Source organism: Hypanus sabinus, chromosome 11 (genome assembly GCF_030144855.1).
Source record: "Hypanus sabinus isolate sHypSab1 chromosome 11, sHypSab1.hap1, whole genome shotgun sequence".
NCBI lineage: Eukaryota > Metazoa > Chordata > Chondrichthyes > Myliobatiformes > Dasyatidae > Hypanus > Hypanus sabinus.
In genome coordinates this window covers 936,423-951,795 of record NC_082716.1, presented here as the reverse complement: position 1 = coordinate 951,795, position 15,373 = coordinate 936,423, and the positions used below count along the sequence as shown (strand labels likewise).

At 47.1% G+C, this 15,373-nt stretch overlaps 1 protein-coding gene across 1 annotated transcript in view; it reads right to left on the bottom strand.

Moving 5' to 3' along the window:
• LOC132402321 (collagen alpha-1(XI) chain-like) overlaps positions 1-15,373 on the bottom strand; it is a 404,241-nt gene that overhangs the window by 352,404 nt on the left and 36,464 nt on the right. Inside the window, exons 3-4 of the mRNA XM_059985200.1 lie at positions 3,097-3,310; positions 2,128-2,290 (exon numbers count right to left, since the gene is read on the bottom strand). Coding sequence (XP_059841183.1) covers positions 2,128-2,290; positions 3,097-3,310 — 377 coding nt within the window. The remainder of the gene's footprint in view (positions 1-2,127; positions 2,291-3,096; positions 3,311-15,373) is intronic.

Here is a 15,373-nt window from a genome sequence, read left to right as displayed (position 1 = left end):
GACAAATGCAGTCTTAGCATTCATTTCAAGAGGTCTGGAATACAAGAGCAGGGATGTGATGCTGAGGCTTTATAAGGCACTGGTGAGGCCTCACCTTGAGTATTGTGAACAGTTTTGTGCTCCTCATCTCAGAAAAGGTATGCTGGCATTGGAGAGGGTCCAGAAGCTCACAAGGATGATTCCGGGAATGAAAGAGTTAGCATACAAGGCATGTTTGATGGCTTTGGGACTGTACTCACTGGAATTTAGAAGGATGAAGGGAGATCTCATTGAAATCTTCCTAATGTTGAAAGATCTAGACATGGTAGATGTGGAAAGGATGTTTCCTAAGTTAGGGGAGTCTAGGACAAGAGGGCACAGCTTTAGAATAGAGGGGTGTCCATTTAAAACAGGGATGTGGAAACATTTCTTTAGCAAGAGAGTGGTGAACTTATGGAATTTATTACCACAAGCAGCTGTGGAAGCCAGGCCAGTGGGTATATTTAAAGCAGAGCTTGCTAGGTTCTTGATTGGGCGTGGAATCCAAGGTTATGGAGAGAAGGCCGGGGAGTGAGGTTGAGTTTGTAAATAAAGAGGATCAGCCATGATTGAATGGTGGAGCAGACTCAATGGGCCAAATGGCCTAATTCTGCTCCTATGTCTGATGGACTAGAATATAAAAGCAAGGATGTAATGTTGAAACTTTATAAAGCACTGGTGAGGCCTCACAAAGTATTGTGAGCAGATTTGGGCCCCTTACCTTAGAAAGGATGTGATGAAACAAGAGAGGGTTCAAGGAGGTTCATGAAAATGATTCCAGAATTGAGCGGCTTGTCATATGAAGAGCACCTGATGGCTCTGGGCCTGTATTTTCTGGAATTCAGAAGAATGAGGGGTGACCTCATTGAAACCTATTGAATGGTGAAAGGCATTGATGGAGTGAATGTGGAGAGGATGTTTCCTATGTTGGGAGAGACTAAACCCAGAGAACACAGCCTCAGAATAGAGGGGCGTACTTTTAGAACCAAGATGAGGAGGAATTTCTTTAGACAGAGAGTGGTGAATCTGTGGAATTCATTTTTCACAGACGGCTGTGGATTCCAAGAAATTAGTTATATTTAAGAGAGGTTGGTAGATTCTTGATTGGTCAGGGCATGAAGGGATATGGGACAAGGCAGGACACTGGGGCTGAGAGGAAAACTGGAACAGCATGATGAAATGGTGGTGTAGTTTTAATGGACCAAGTGGCCTAATTCAGTTCCTATATCTTATGGCATTATTGTCTTCATCCCTACGTCCCTTCCTGTCTCTATACCCTTTCTTTGCCCTTCACTCTCTATGTCTCTGTAACACTCTGGACTCACCCAGTCTCTGTAACCACCTCCATCCTCTACACCTCTCCCAACTCTGTAACCCACAATAGTACCTAACCCGCTCCCTGTTTCTGTAACCCCCATAAGACTTCGGAGTAGAACTAGGCCATTTGGCCCATAATTATCCCTCTCAAACCCATTCTCTTGTTTTCTCTTGATAACTTTTGATACCCTTATTAATCAAGGGCCTATCAACTTTGATTTAAATATACCCAGTGACTTAAACACAGTTGTCTGTAGCAATGAATTCCACAGATTCACCACCCTTTAGATGAAGAAGTTCATCTTCATCTCTGTTCTGAGGCTGTGCCCTTTGGTCCTAGGCTCCCACATTGTTAATAATGAGTTATAATAATGATAAGTTACATTAAATGAATTAATCCCATTAATTATCAATGTTAATTTATGATTTTGTTAAAAGAATGTTCACCATGTTTGTTCTACACTATACCTGATACCCTGGGTGTGTCTGTGATAACTAACATGAACTTCAACTTGGATTCCAACCCCTCATTGATGGACATTCCTGCAGCTACCTGGGCCCTGATTTCAGTGGTTTCCCTTCCCTCTTTTGTGGTTTCCTACTGCCCTGTACCATCTGGTTACTCTGCATCCCCATGATTCTCTCTCCCTCTCTGGTTTTCTTTCTCCCACCCTCTGTCTCGCCACTGGGGTTCAGACTATGATGGAGTTCCCATCTCCAGCCCGCTCTCTACCATCCAAGAGGTTGTGCTGCTTCCTTGTAAACCTCTGAGCCATGGCAGAGGGATGTTACCTCATAAACTTCTTCGTCAAGGATCCTGGTGCCGAATACCACGATGCCACTTGTGTCCAGGACAGGGTTGCTGCTCCTCGGCAGAGGCTTGCTGATTTTCTTCTTACAGTCCAGGATCAGTGTCACGTTCTTCTTCTGGACACTGATGGCAAGTCGGTGCCACCTGGCAGAACAGAGACCACAGCTCAGTCACCTGAGTCATTCCTAAGGCTTCCCTGGATGGCTTAGTGACCTAATCCACCTCACCAAACTCTCATCTCTCACAGGAGGTGTCCAAATCTTTTCCCCCAAAAGACAGAAAAACACAGGAACTCCAAACACTCCCTCCATTTATCCCACAAAGTGTGGAAACACGCCCTCTGGCCCATTCAGTTTGTGCTGACCCTCAGTCACCCACTGAGACCAAACTGACATGGATTCCATTTCATTCTCCCCATGTTCCCATCAACTCTCCCCAGATACTACCTCTCACAGATTCTGGGTGGCAATTTACAGTGGCCAATTAACCCATCTTTGGGATGTAGGAGGAAACCAGACACCCAGGGGAAAACCATATGGTAACAGGAAGAATGTGCAAACTCCACACAGACAGCACTGGAGGTGGGAATTGAACTTGTGTCTCTGGAGCTGTGATATAGCAGCTCACCCCACTGTGCCACACTCCAGGATTCCAATGTTTTCAACCTCCTTTTGAGCATGTTTCAACTCCTCAGATCCTGCAACTCACCCGACAGACTCCACCACCACCACCCTCACTCCTCCACTCTGACCCCCACCCTGTTCGTCCTCTCTACACTCCCGTGTTAATTCTGGATCCCTCCATGAAAGCTCCGTTCACATTGCTTGCATTGAGAAAACGTGCCCCAATTCCCATCACCCCCAGAGTGGAGAACCTCAGCCCATGTGGTAAGCTGGCCTGAACATTGGCGAAGTGTAGCAGTGAGAGACAGGCCAGCCATCATCACTCACTTGTTGTCAGACAAGTTAATGGTTCCGAATACAGGGTAGTCCTCAGGAGCTGGTCGACCATGTTGGTCCTCATAGAGAAATAGAGGGGAGCGGCCGATCTCGACGCCCAGCTGTTGAACCCCATGGCCATTGTAGACAGACAACAGGAAGGCCTGTGTATTGCGTTTGGGTTTCAGGGTGATGAGAATGGAGAAATCACGAGGGAATTGTCCATCTGTAGGAAAAAAAATAGAGAATCAGCAGGGTGCCAAGGTCAGCTCCATCTGACCTACAGGGCCTGAGACACCAGACCAACCCCCAGGTGAGTCAGCAAGATCCCACAGGCAGCAGGCAGGTCATGGGGACAACCGACATCAGGGGTGTAGTTCAGAGATATTTTACACAAACACAACCCAGAAGAAATGTACACACTTCACTCAAATACAAAAGACAATACAATTAGTGAATTCAAATTAAAATACAGTTTTTACCATCTATAATGTACCCAATTTGCCGGCATGTGTCCTGTTCTCAGAAATCCCCCATTGCACCCATTATGGTCACATGCTCCCTCTCCAAGGATACCCTGGCATGAATGTATCCCTGGAAGAGGGTAAGACAATCAGCACAGGCAGATCTCTCAACAGCCCACTGTCTGGACCTGCGAATGGGCATCTTGGCTAGGCCCCTGAGCAAGCCTACCAGAACATCCAACAAGTGACGCCCAACCCCCACCCCCCACCCCCCAGCCAGACCCCATACAGGGTGCCCATAAACCAGGAGTGTGAGGCTGAATGAGAGGAGCAGCCCCTTCAGATATTCAAACCCATCACACCCCATATAGACATGTGTAACACACTGTAAGGTTTCACTGCCATGTAATGGCTTCCCTGTAATGTTCCACTGCTAAGGTAATGGTTTCTCTGTAGCAGCAATGTTTGGGTAATGACTAGAGATAACATGGCATGTTAGCCAATGAGTGGGATATTGTTCTTTCTCATGTGTCTGGGAGCCAGAAATTTGTGGTCTTTTGCCAGGGAGAGATGAGGAGAGAAGACCCAAATGGAGAGAGTCGGTAGACTGCTGGACTTGGAGCAAGGGTCCGAAGGTCAGCGATGATCAAAGGAGGTCGATGGTGAACGAGCAGCATTATCAGTGAGTTCCAACGTTGCGCATTAGACTGCTTCACGAGAATGGGCTCTTTTCCATTTTTGTTTTCTTTACTATATAGCCAAATTAAAAATAATAAAGCTCAATCATTTAATCGCATATTGTGTACTGTTTGTTACTTCATGGTACTGATTTGTAACAAGAGAAACATCGTGCAGCATTCACCCAGCTGAGATTCCTTAAGCTTGGCTGGGTTGGGGGTTATCATCCCCTCTATTAATTCACTAGCCGAAGCAAGAGTTACAAATTGTGGTGGCTTGTCCAGGATTGATTATCCTGAGCATTGAACCAGTGAGGTGGATATTCGTACTCTGGATGAATCGCTAATTCACCTGTTAAGTACTGTTAAAGTCGCGATTCTGGGCAGAGATTTGATAAAATAGTAGGCGCAGCTCTCATTTTAATACAGACCAGCGCTGACGTAGTGGTAGCTGGGGGCAAAGATTTCAAAGACAGGGTTCTATCCTTTCTGAGGAGTGAGGGGAAGGAGCGGTCAGTCTACGCCCCCTGGTGAAGAGTAAGATTTCTGAGTTAGTATCCACCCTTACCTTTCTGGTAAATAAATGGAAAAATGCCCAGGTTCAAAATCCCAGCTATGGTAGGCTCCGCCGATTCTCTGGAATAATGCCCACCCCTAAAGGGGAGGAGGAGTATGAGGCTTGGGCAGAGCAGATCTCTCAGTTGTTGGATGAGTGGCAGTGCTCTGATGATGTAAAGTGACAGAGATTGGTTGAAAGTTTGAATGGGTGGGCCGCTGACGTTGTGAGAGCTGTGAGGTTAAAGTATCCCGTAGCGACAGGTGTCAATTACATGCAAGCACTGGACAATGCTTTTGACCTGACAGGAAGCCCAATGGAGCTCATGGTGGGGCTTCAGAACATGAATCAGGAGAAGGGGGAGAAGCTTGCAGAGTGCGGGGTCCCTGGACCTGCTGTGTATGTATTTCCGGTCAATAGAACCCGTGCCAGCAACACAGCTAATGTCTTAGTCATCACTGACCACTACACCAGATATGCTCAGGCTTTTCCTACCAAGGACCAGAGTGTGTCTACGGTTGCAAAAGTGTTATTGGAGAAGTATTTTATCTATTATGGCCTTCCCAGGTGGATACATGGTCATCAGGGACAGGATTTTGAGAGCAGACTCATCCATGAGTTACTGGGCATGCTTGGAGTTGAGAAGTCGAGGAACACGCCTTTTCACCTTCAGGGTGATCCCCAGACGCAGACGTTTAATCACACCTTGCAAGACATGTTCAGGACCCTGGACATCAGCAGGAAAAGTAAGTGAAGTCAACATATTGGGCACCTGGTTCAGTTACAACTGTACACAAAATTAAGCTACTGGGTACTCGCCATGTTACTTGATGTTTGGGCGTGAGGCGAGGTTGCCCATTGACCTTTGTTTTGGGACTGACGAGGGTGACTTACCACCGAAGACTTATCTGAAGTATGTGTCTGACGTGAGAAGAGAGCTGAAAAGGGCTTATGAATTAGTTGGGGTCGCGGCTGCCAAGCAGAATCAAGGAAATAAGAAGAGGTACGATCAAAAGGTGAGGTTCTCCCTTTTGATATGGATTTCAACAAAGCATTTGATAAAGTACCCCATGCAAGGCCTATTGAGAAAGTAAGGAGGCATGGGATCCAAGGGGACCTTGCTTTGTGGATCCAGAATTGGCTTACCCACAGAAGGCAGAGTGGTTGTAGATGGGTCATCTTCTGCATAGAGGTCGGTCACCAGTGGAGTGCCTCAGGAATCTGTTCTGGGACCCCTACTCTTTTTGATTTTTATAAATGACCTGGATGAGGAAGTGGAGGAATGCATTAGTAAGTTTGTTGATGACAAAAAAGGTTGGAGGTGTTGTGGACAGTGTGGAGGGCTGTCAAATGTTACAGCGGAACATTGATAGGATGCAAAACTTGGCTGAGAAGGGCAGATGGAGTTCAACCCAGATAAGTGTGAAGTGGTTCATTTTGGTAGGTCAAATATGATGGCGGAATATAGTATTAATGGTAAGACTCTTGGCAACGTGGAGGATCAGAGGGATCTTGGGGTCCGAGTCCATAGGACGCTCAAAGCAGCAACGCAGGTTGATTCTATGGTTAAGAAGGTATACTGTGTATTGGCCTTCATCAATCATGGAATTGAAATTAGGAACTGAGAGGTAATGGTGCAGGTATATAGGACCCTGGTCAGACCCCACTTGGAGTACTGTGCTCAGTTCTGGCCGCCTCACTACAGAAAGGATGTGGAAGCCATAGAAAGGGTGCAGAGGAGATTTACAAGGATGTTGCCTGGATTAGGGAGAATGCCTTATGAGAATAGGTTGAGTGAACTCAGCCTTTTCTCCTTGGAGCGAAGAAGGATGAGAGGTGACCTGATAGAGGTGTATAAGATGATGAGAGGCATTGATCACGTGGATAGTCAGACGCTTTTTCCCTGGGCTTAAATGGTTGCCACAAGAGGACACAGGTTTAAGGTGCTGGGGAGTAGGTACAGAGGAAATGTTGGGGTAAGTTTTTTATTCAGAGAGTGGGAGTGTGTGGAATGGGCTGCCAGCAATGCTGGTGGAGGCAGATACAATAGGGTCTTTTAAGAGACTTTTGGATAGGTACATGGAGCTTAGAAAAGTAGATGGCTATAGGTAAGCCTAGTAATTTCAAAGGTAGGGACATGTTTGGCACAACTTTGTAGGCCCGAGGACCTATATTATGCTGTAGGTTGTCTATATTTCTATGTTTCTATCCTCAGTAGTATCTGAACCTGAAGAGTTAGGTGAGGGGGTGCAGAGGTCTCAGAGAATTAGGAGACCACCTGACAGCACCAGAGGAGCAGAGTGTGGCCCTTACCATTTTGGGAGCTAAGTCACTGCCTTGTGCACCTGGGTTGGACTTGGTATTTTGCAGGAAAAGTTGGCAAATTATCTCAACATCATGAGGCCATGACTAAATTTGGTGGGAGGAGAGTGTAATGCATTGTAAGGTTTGACTGATAATGTAATGGGTGCTTGGTAATGTTCCACTGCTAAAGTAATGCTAAAGTAGCAGCAATGTTTGGGTTATGACTAGAGTCATGCTAGCCAATGAGCGGGATGTTCTTTCTTGTGTGTCTAGGAGCTGCAAATTCACAGTCTTTTACTGGGTAGAGATGAGGAGAGAAGACCCAAATGGAGAGAGTTGGTAGACTGCCAGATGGAGTGGACTTGGAGTGAGGGTCCGAAGATCAGTGATGATCGGAGGATGTCAATGGTGTGTGAATGAGCTCCAATGTTGTGCATTAGACTGTTTCATGAGAATGGGCCTTTTTTTTTTGTTTTCTTTGCTAACCATATAGTCAAATTAAGAATTATAAATCTCAATTGTTTAATCGCATATTGTGCTCTGTTTGGTGTTTTGTGGTACTGATTTGTAATGGGGGACACATCATGCAGCATCTACCCAAATGAAAATTCTTAAGTTTGGCCAGGCTGGGGGCTATCATCCCCCTCTATTAAGCTGCTAGCCAAAGCGAGAGTTACACATGGTACCCTGACTCCTCCCGTCCACAGGAAGGACAGGTGGACGGGACATCAGTGAACCTGCACAGGAATCTATTCCACGGTACTGCCCTGTGCAACACCCTCCACCCCAGGTCCCCAGTATACAGGGGAAACATGCCTGCATGGAGACACATCCACTTCACTGCCTGACAGGCCGCCATGGCGTGTGCAGATGGTAGGAGAGGGCAATGAAGTGAAAAGTGTGCAGGAGCAGCCCGTCTCAGCACGTCGAGGAAAGACACGGTGGACATCTCCATGAGGTTTCCGAAGGAGATCTCGGGGTTAGTGTCCCACTCCACTTCGCCAGCCACCCTCACGGGATGGGGAACGATCTCTCCAGCGGCCATAGCCACTCCACTTCGCCAGCCACCCTCACGGGATGGGGAACGATCTCTCCAGCAGCCATAGCCACTCCACTTCGCCAGCCACCCTCACGGGATGGGGAACGATCTCTCCAGCGGCCATAGCTACTCCACTTCACCAGCCACCCTCACGGGATGGGGAACGATCTCTCCAGCGGCCCAAGTGCCTCTCCCCGCAGGTTCAGGAAAACTCTGACCAGAGGAGACCCTACCCCAGACCTCCGGTAGCTCCCGGCAAAAACCTGGCAGCTCTCACACAGCGGAGCACCTGATGCTTGCCGCCGGAATCAGTGTACCCTCCTGAAGGCAAAGCCCCTGGTGAAGTAAAGCTTCGTCAGTACGTGCCTCCACGGAGGGTGCTTGGAGAACATGCGTCTCTGTAAAGTCCTGAGACAGAGAGCTGCCATCTGGGTACATACCAGTGACTGACCCCCCTCCCCAATAGGAAGACTCTGGACCAGAGAAGGGACCTATTGCCTCCTGTAATCCCAGAAGAAGTCTACCGACTTTCTCTGCATCCTCTCTGTACACACACAGTGGGCGGTACTAGAGTGACCAGCCGGTACCATGGAGGTTACCATCTGGCTGATGACCATCAACCTGTCCCGGTACAAGATTGTGCAAAGGAGACCTGACCATCATCCCAGTTGGGCAGAGGCTTTTATCTCTAAGACCCAACACTTGGAACACCAGCTCACCGGCCAAGTCTCCAGAATGGTGCTTAGGTAGACCTCCAGAGAGAGGAAGTGCATGGTACCCACGCATATGGTCTTAGCTCCTCTGGCAGAAAGTCCATCTCCCATAGACCCACTAAAAGACAGGAGCACTTTCTACAGTTGACCCTGACAGAGGATGCAACTGAGAAGACCCACTGGCAGTCTTGCATCCTCTGTAGGCCAACAGGGTCGGTGATCGAGGAGGACATCATTGGCATAAGCCAAAAGGATTACCTTCATCTCTGGCTTGCGCAGAGCCAAATTGTCAACCACTTCCGAAGAAAGCACAGAAAGGCTCTTTGCAGACAGAGTACACATGCCCCGACATCAGGAGCCCTGATTCACCCTCTCTCCCAAAGCAAAATGGTGCTGTCCATGATCCACTGACCTTTTATCTGGAACTCCACAGCAGCATATAGCAGATGGACAAGGCCAGCAAAATGCGGTCAGAGTTCAAATACGTGCAGAGTCCCAAGGAGGTAATCATGATCCACTATGTCAAACATCTTCTCCTGATCGAGAGAGAGAGAACGGCAACTGACGGGCCAGGCTCATGGGACAGATGGATCAGGTCCCAGATGAGGCGGATATTGCCCTCAATGGACCAGCACGAGACCTTGTAGAACTGGTTTGGGTGGATCATTTGGAACACTACAGACCCCAGGCAATTTGCCATCGTCCAGGCAAAGATCTTATACCTGGCACAAGGGAGAAACAGTGGACACCAATTCCTCAGGTGGTGAAGATCTCTCTTCATCGGCAGCAGGACCACGACCACCTTACAGCCAGAGAAGGGCATCTCACCTGTTGCCAGGCTTGCACCCAAGACCCTGGTGTTGTCAGCACCCAGAACATCCAGAGGCCCTGAGGAATTCCAGTCAAACTGTCCAACCACGCTGGACTTCCCTTCCCATAGATGGTTAAGGATTCTGGAGAGTTCCTCTAGCAATAGGGAAGAGTCCAGTTATTGGACAGCCTTGGGGCTGACCTCATGCAGGTCTTCCCATAGCACTCCTTGTCCAGTGAGAACAAGGTCACGTAAAATGAGCAAGCTTCATGAACAATTCTCTCTGGATCCATGAGGGAGGAGCCATGCGCACACTTCTCCACTCCTCTAGACAGTAATAGAAGGGTGAGGCATGGTCCAGATCTCGTAACACCTCAATCCTTGACCTCTTGAAGGGAACCCTCGAGCTGCAGGTCCCTCAGTGCTTCCCTAATACTTCAGCAATAGAGCAGGTTCCCTGTGATTAGGGTCAGCCAAAACTCCAGGACAAGCAGCTCTTTAGAACTTAGAAGACCAGCAGCTCAGGAACAAGCCATTTGTTCCTCGATGTTGTGCTGAACCAGCTCAAAAGCAAACCGAAAACACCAAAACACTAATCCCTCCGAGCATCCATTCAGCCCATCACATCTACTCCACTATTTCATCATGGCCTATCCCGAATCCCACTCAACCCCTTGCACCTACCTTCTCGCTATATCCTTTGATTCTTCGACCAATCAGGAAACAATCAAGCTCCACCTTAAATATATGCACAGACTTGGTCTCCATTGCAGTTTGTGGCAGAACATTCCATAGATTTACTGCTCTCTGGCTAAAAACATTTCTCCTTACCTCTGTTCCAAAGATTTGCCCTTCAATTTTGAGGCTGTGCCCTCTAGTTCTGGATACCCACCATAGGAAACATCCTTCTCCACATCCACCTTATATAGTTCTTTCAGCATTCGGTAGGTTTCAACGAGATCCCCTTGTATTCTTCTAAATTCCAGTGAGTACAGGCCCAAAGCTGCCAGGCACTCCTTTTATGTTAACCCTTTCATTACTGGGATCATCCTCAATGAACTTCCTCTCAACTCTCTCCAATGACAACACATCCATTCTGTGGCCCAATACTGTAATACTCCACTGCATCCTGACTAGTATCTTATAAAGGCTCAGCATTATCTCCTTGTTTTTTATATGCTATTCCCCTTGATATAAATGCCAAAATTGCATTTGCCTTCTTTACTAAAGACTCAACCTGTAAATTAACCTGCTGGGAGTCTTGAACAAGGAATCCTAAATCCCTCTGTACTTCTGATGTTAGAACCTTCTCCCTAATTAGATAATAGTCTGCACTATTGTTTCTTTTACCAAAATGCATTATCATACATCTCCCAACATTGTATTCCATCTGCTATTTTTTTGCCCATTCTTCCAAATTGTCTCAGTCTGGTTGCAGTTGCATTGTTTCCTCAGCACTACCTACCCCTCCACCAATCTTCATATCATCACAAACTTTACCTCAAAGCCATCAATTCCATTATCTAAATCATTCACAAATAATGTAAAAAGCTCAAAACTGACCCTTGAGGAACACCACTAATCACCGGCAGCCAACCAGAAAAGGCCAGTTTTATTCCTACTTGCTATCCTGCCTGTCAGCCATTCCACTTTCCCAAGCTCTGAGGTTAGGTTAACAGGCCTTTAATTTTGTTTCTTTTGCCTTCCTCCCTTCTTAGAGAGTGGAGTGACATTAGCAAACTTCTAGTCCTGCAGGACCATGCCCAAATCAAGTAATTCTTGAAAGATACAGACAGACAGACATACTTTATTGATCCCGAGGGAAATTGGGTTTCAGTACAGCCGCACCAACCAAGAATAGTGAAGAAATATAGCAATATAAATCCATAAATAATTAAATTAAATAAGTTAATCATGCTAAGTGGAAATAAGTCCAGGACCAACCTATTGGCTCAGGGTGTCTGACACTCCGAGGGAGGAGTTGTAAAATTTGATGGCCACAGGCAGGAATGACTTCCTATTATGCTAAGTGTTACATCTTGGTGGAATGAGTCTCTGGCTGAATGTACTCCTGTGCCTAACCAGTACATTATGGAGTGGGTGGGAGTCATTGTCCAAGATGGCATGCAACTTGGACAGCATCCTCTTTTCAGACACCACCGTCAGAGAGTCCAGTTCCACCCCAACAACATCACTGGCCTCACGAATCAGTTTGTTGATTCTTTTGGTGTCTGCTACCCTCAGCCTGCTGCCCCAGCACACAACAGCAGACATGATAGCACTGGCCACCACAGCCTCATAGAACATCCTCAGCATTGTCTGGCAGATGTTAAAGGACCTCAGTCTCCTCAGGAAATAGAGATGACTCTGACCCTTCTTGTAGACAGCCTCAGTATTCTTTGAACAGTCCAGTTTATTGTCCATTCATATCCCCAGGTATTTGTAATCCTCCGCTATGTCCACACTGTCCCCTTGGATGGAAACAGGGGTCACCGGTGCCTTAGCCCTCCTCAGATCCACCACCAGTTCCTTAGTCTTTTTTACATTAAGCTGCAGATGATTCTGCTCACACCATGTAACAGAGTTTCTCACCGTAGCCCTGTACTCAGCCTCATCTCCCTTGCTGATGCATCCAACTACAGCAGAGTCATCAGAAAACTTCTGAAGATGGCAAGACTCTGTGTTGTAGTTGAAGTCTGAGGTGTAGATGGTCAAGAGAAAGGGAGACAGGACAGTCCCGTGGAACCCCAGTGCTGCTGACCACTCTGTCTGACACACAGTGTTGCAAGCACACGTACCGTGGCCTGCCAGTCAGGTAATCAATAATCCATGACACCAGGGAAGCATGACCAATGCATCCGTTATCTCTTTAGCAACCTCTCTCAAGATCTGGGATGTAGTCCATCTGGCCCAGGCAAGTTATCCACCTTAAGACCTCTGAGTTTACCAAGCACATTTTTCTTTGTAATACCAATGGCACTCACTCCTGCTCCCTGACACTCATGGACCTCTGGCACAATGCTAGTGTCTTCCACAGTGAAGACAGATGCAAAGTACCCATTAAGTTCATCTGCCATTTCTTAGTCCCCCATTACTCCTTCACCAGCATCATTTTCCAGTGGTCCAATATCAACTCTCACCTCCCTTTACTCTCTATATAACTGAAGAAAACTTTTGATATCCTGCTTTATATTATTGGCTAGTCTGGCTTTGTATTTCATCTTTTCCTTTTTTATAGCTTTTTCGGTTGTTGGATTTTAAAAATTTCCCAATCATCCAACTTCCCACTCACTTTTGCTACCTTATATGCCCTTTCCTTGGTTTTTATGCAGTCCTTAACTTCCTTTGTTAGCCACGGTTGCCTACCCCTGCCATTTGACAACTCCTTCCTCTGTGGGACATTACTATTCTGCGCCTTGTGAACTGTTCCCAGAATTTTCAGCCATCTCCGCTTTGCCAACGTCCCCACCAGATTCTCCTCCAATCCAACTGAGGCAAGTTCCTCTCTCATGCCTCTGTAATTCCCTTTATTCCATTGTGATACTGATATATGTAAGTTATGCTTCTCCCTCTCAAATTGCAGTATAAATTCAATGATGTTATGGTCACTGCCTCCTAAGGGTTCCATTACATTAAGCTCCCTAATAAAATCTGATTACACAACACCCAATCTAAGATAACATTTCCCCTAATGGACTCAAGTACAAGCTGCTCTAAGAACCCATCTTGTAGGATTTCAACAATTCCCTCTCTTGCGATCTGACACCAACCTGATTTTCCTAATCCCCTTGCATATTGAAGTCCCCATTACAATTGTTTTATTACCCTTCTTACTTGTCTTTTCTAGTTCCCTTTGCAATCTCAACCCCACATATTGGCTATTTGGAGGCCCATATATGATTCCCATAATGTTTTTTTTTACCCTTGCACTTTCTTAACTCCAGCCGCAAAGATTCAACATTCTCTGACCCTATATCACCTCTTTCTAAAGATGTGATTCCATCTCTTACCAACAGAGTTATACCATCACCTATGCCTCCAGCCTGTCCTTTTGATACAAGGTATATCTTTTGGCATTACACTCCCAACTATGGCCTTCTTTCAGCCACAACTCAGTGAGTCCACAACGTCATACCTACTAATCTCTACTTGCGCCATGAGTTTGTCCACCTTATTCTGAATGCAACACACATTTAAATACAGCATCTTCAGTCCTGCGTTCTTCGCCCTTTTGAATTTTGCCTCTGTTTCCATACACTCACCCCAGTCCTCACCCTCACTGTCCCATTATTACACACTCACCCCAGTCCACACGCACAGTCCCTTTATTACACACTCACTCCAGATCTCACCCTCACTGTCCCATTCCCACACACTCACCCGTCCTCACCGTCCCATTATTACACACTCACCCCAGTCCACACGCACAGTCCCTTTATTACACACTCACCCCAGTCCTCACCCTCACTGTCCCATTATTACACACTCACCCCAGTCCACACGCACAGTCCCTTTATTACACACTCACTCCAGATCTCACCCTCACTGTCCCATTCCCACACACTCACCCGTCCTCACCGTCCCATTATTACACACTCACCCCAGTCCACACGCACAGTCCCTTTATTACACACTCACCCCAGTCCTCACCCTCACTGTCCCATTATTACACACTCACCCCAGTCCTCACCCTCACTGTCCTCTTATTACACACTCACCCCAGTCCTCACCCTCACTGTCCCATTATTACACACTCACCCCAGTCCACACGCACAGTCCCTTTATTACACACTCACTCCAGATCTCACCCTCACTGTCCCATTCCCACACACCCACCCCAGTCCTCACTGTCCCATTATTACACACTCACCCCAGTCCACATGCACAGTCCCTTTATTACACACACTCCAGATCTCACCCTCACTGTCCCGTTCCCACACACTCACCCCAGTCCTCACTGTCCCATTATTACACACCCACCCCAGTCCACATGCACAGTCCCTTTATTACACACTCACTCCAGATCTCACCCTCACTGTCCCGTTCCCACACACTCACCCCAGTCCTCACCTCACTGCCCCGTTCCCACACACTCACACCAGTCCTCACCCTCACTGTCCATTCCTATGGTCACCCTCATCTTCACCCTCACTGTCCCGTTCCCACACACTCACCCCAGTCCTCACCCTCACTGTCCATTCCTATGGTCACCCTCACTGTCCATTCCTATGGTCACCCTCACTGTCCCGTTCCCCACACTCACCCCAGTCCTCACCTCACTGCCCATCCTCTCCGACAGGAGCGGTGTGACTCATCGTGTTCTGCAGGGGTCAGTGCTGGGTGTATTGTGTTTGTTACCTTCCTCAACAGTCCCGATGATAATGTGCTAAACTCAGTCAGCAAATCTGTGGATGTCAGCAAGTTTGGGAGTGTAGTGGACAGTGACAAAGGCTATCAAGGAGCTGCAACAGTTGTAAAAATGGGCTGAAAACTGGCAGATGGAATTTTATGCAAGCAAGTGTGAGGTTTTGCACTTTGGTGGGACCAACCAGGGTCATTCTTACACAGTGAATGGTAGGGCACTGAGGATTGTGGTAGAATAAAGCAATTTGGGAATACAGTTCCATAATTCCTTGAAAGTGACGTTACAGGTAGATACGGTCATAAAGAAGGTTTTTGGCACATTGGCATTCATAAATCAATGTATTGTGTACAGAAGATGGGA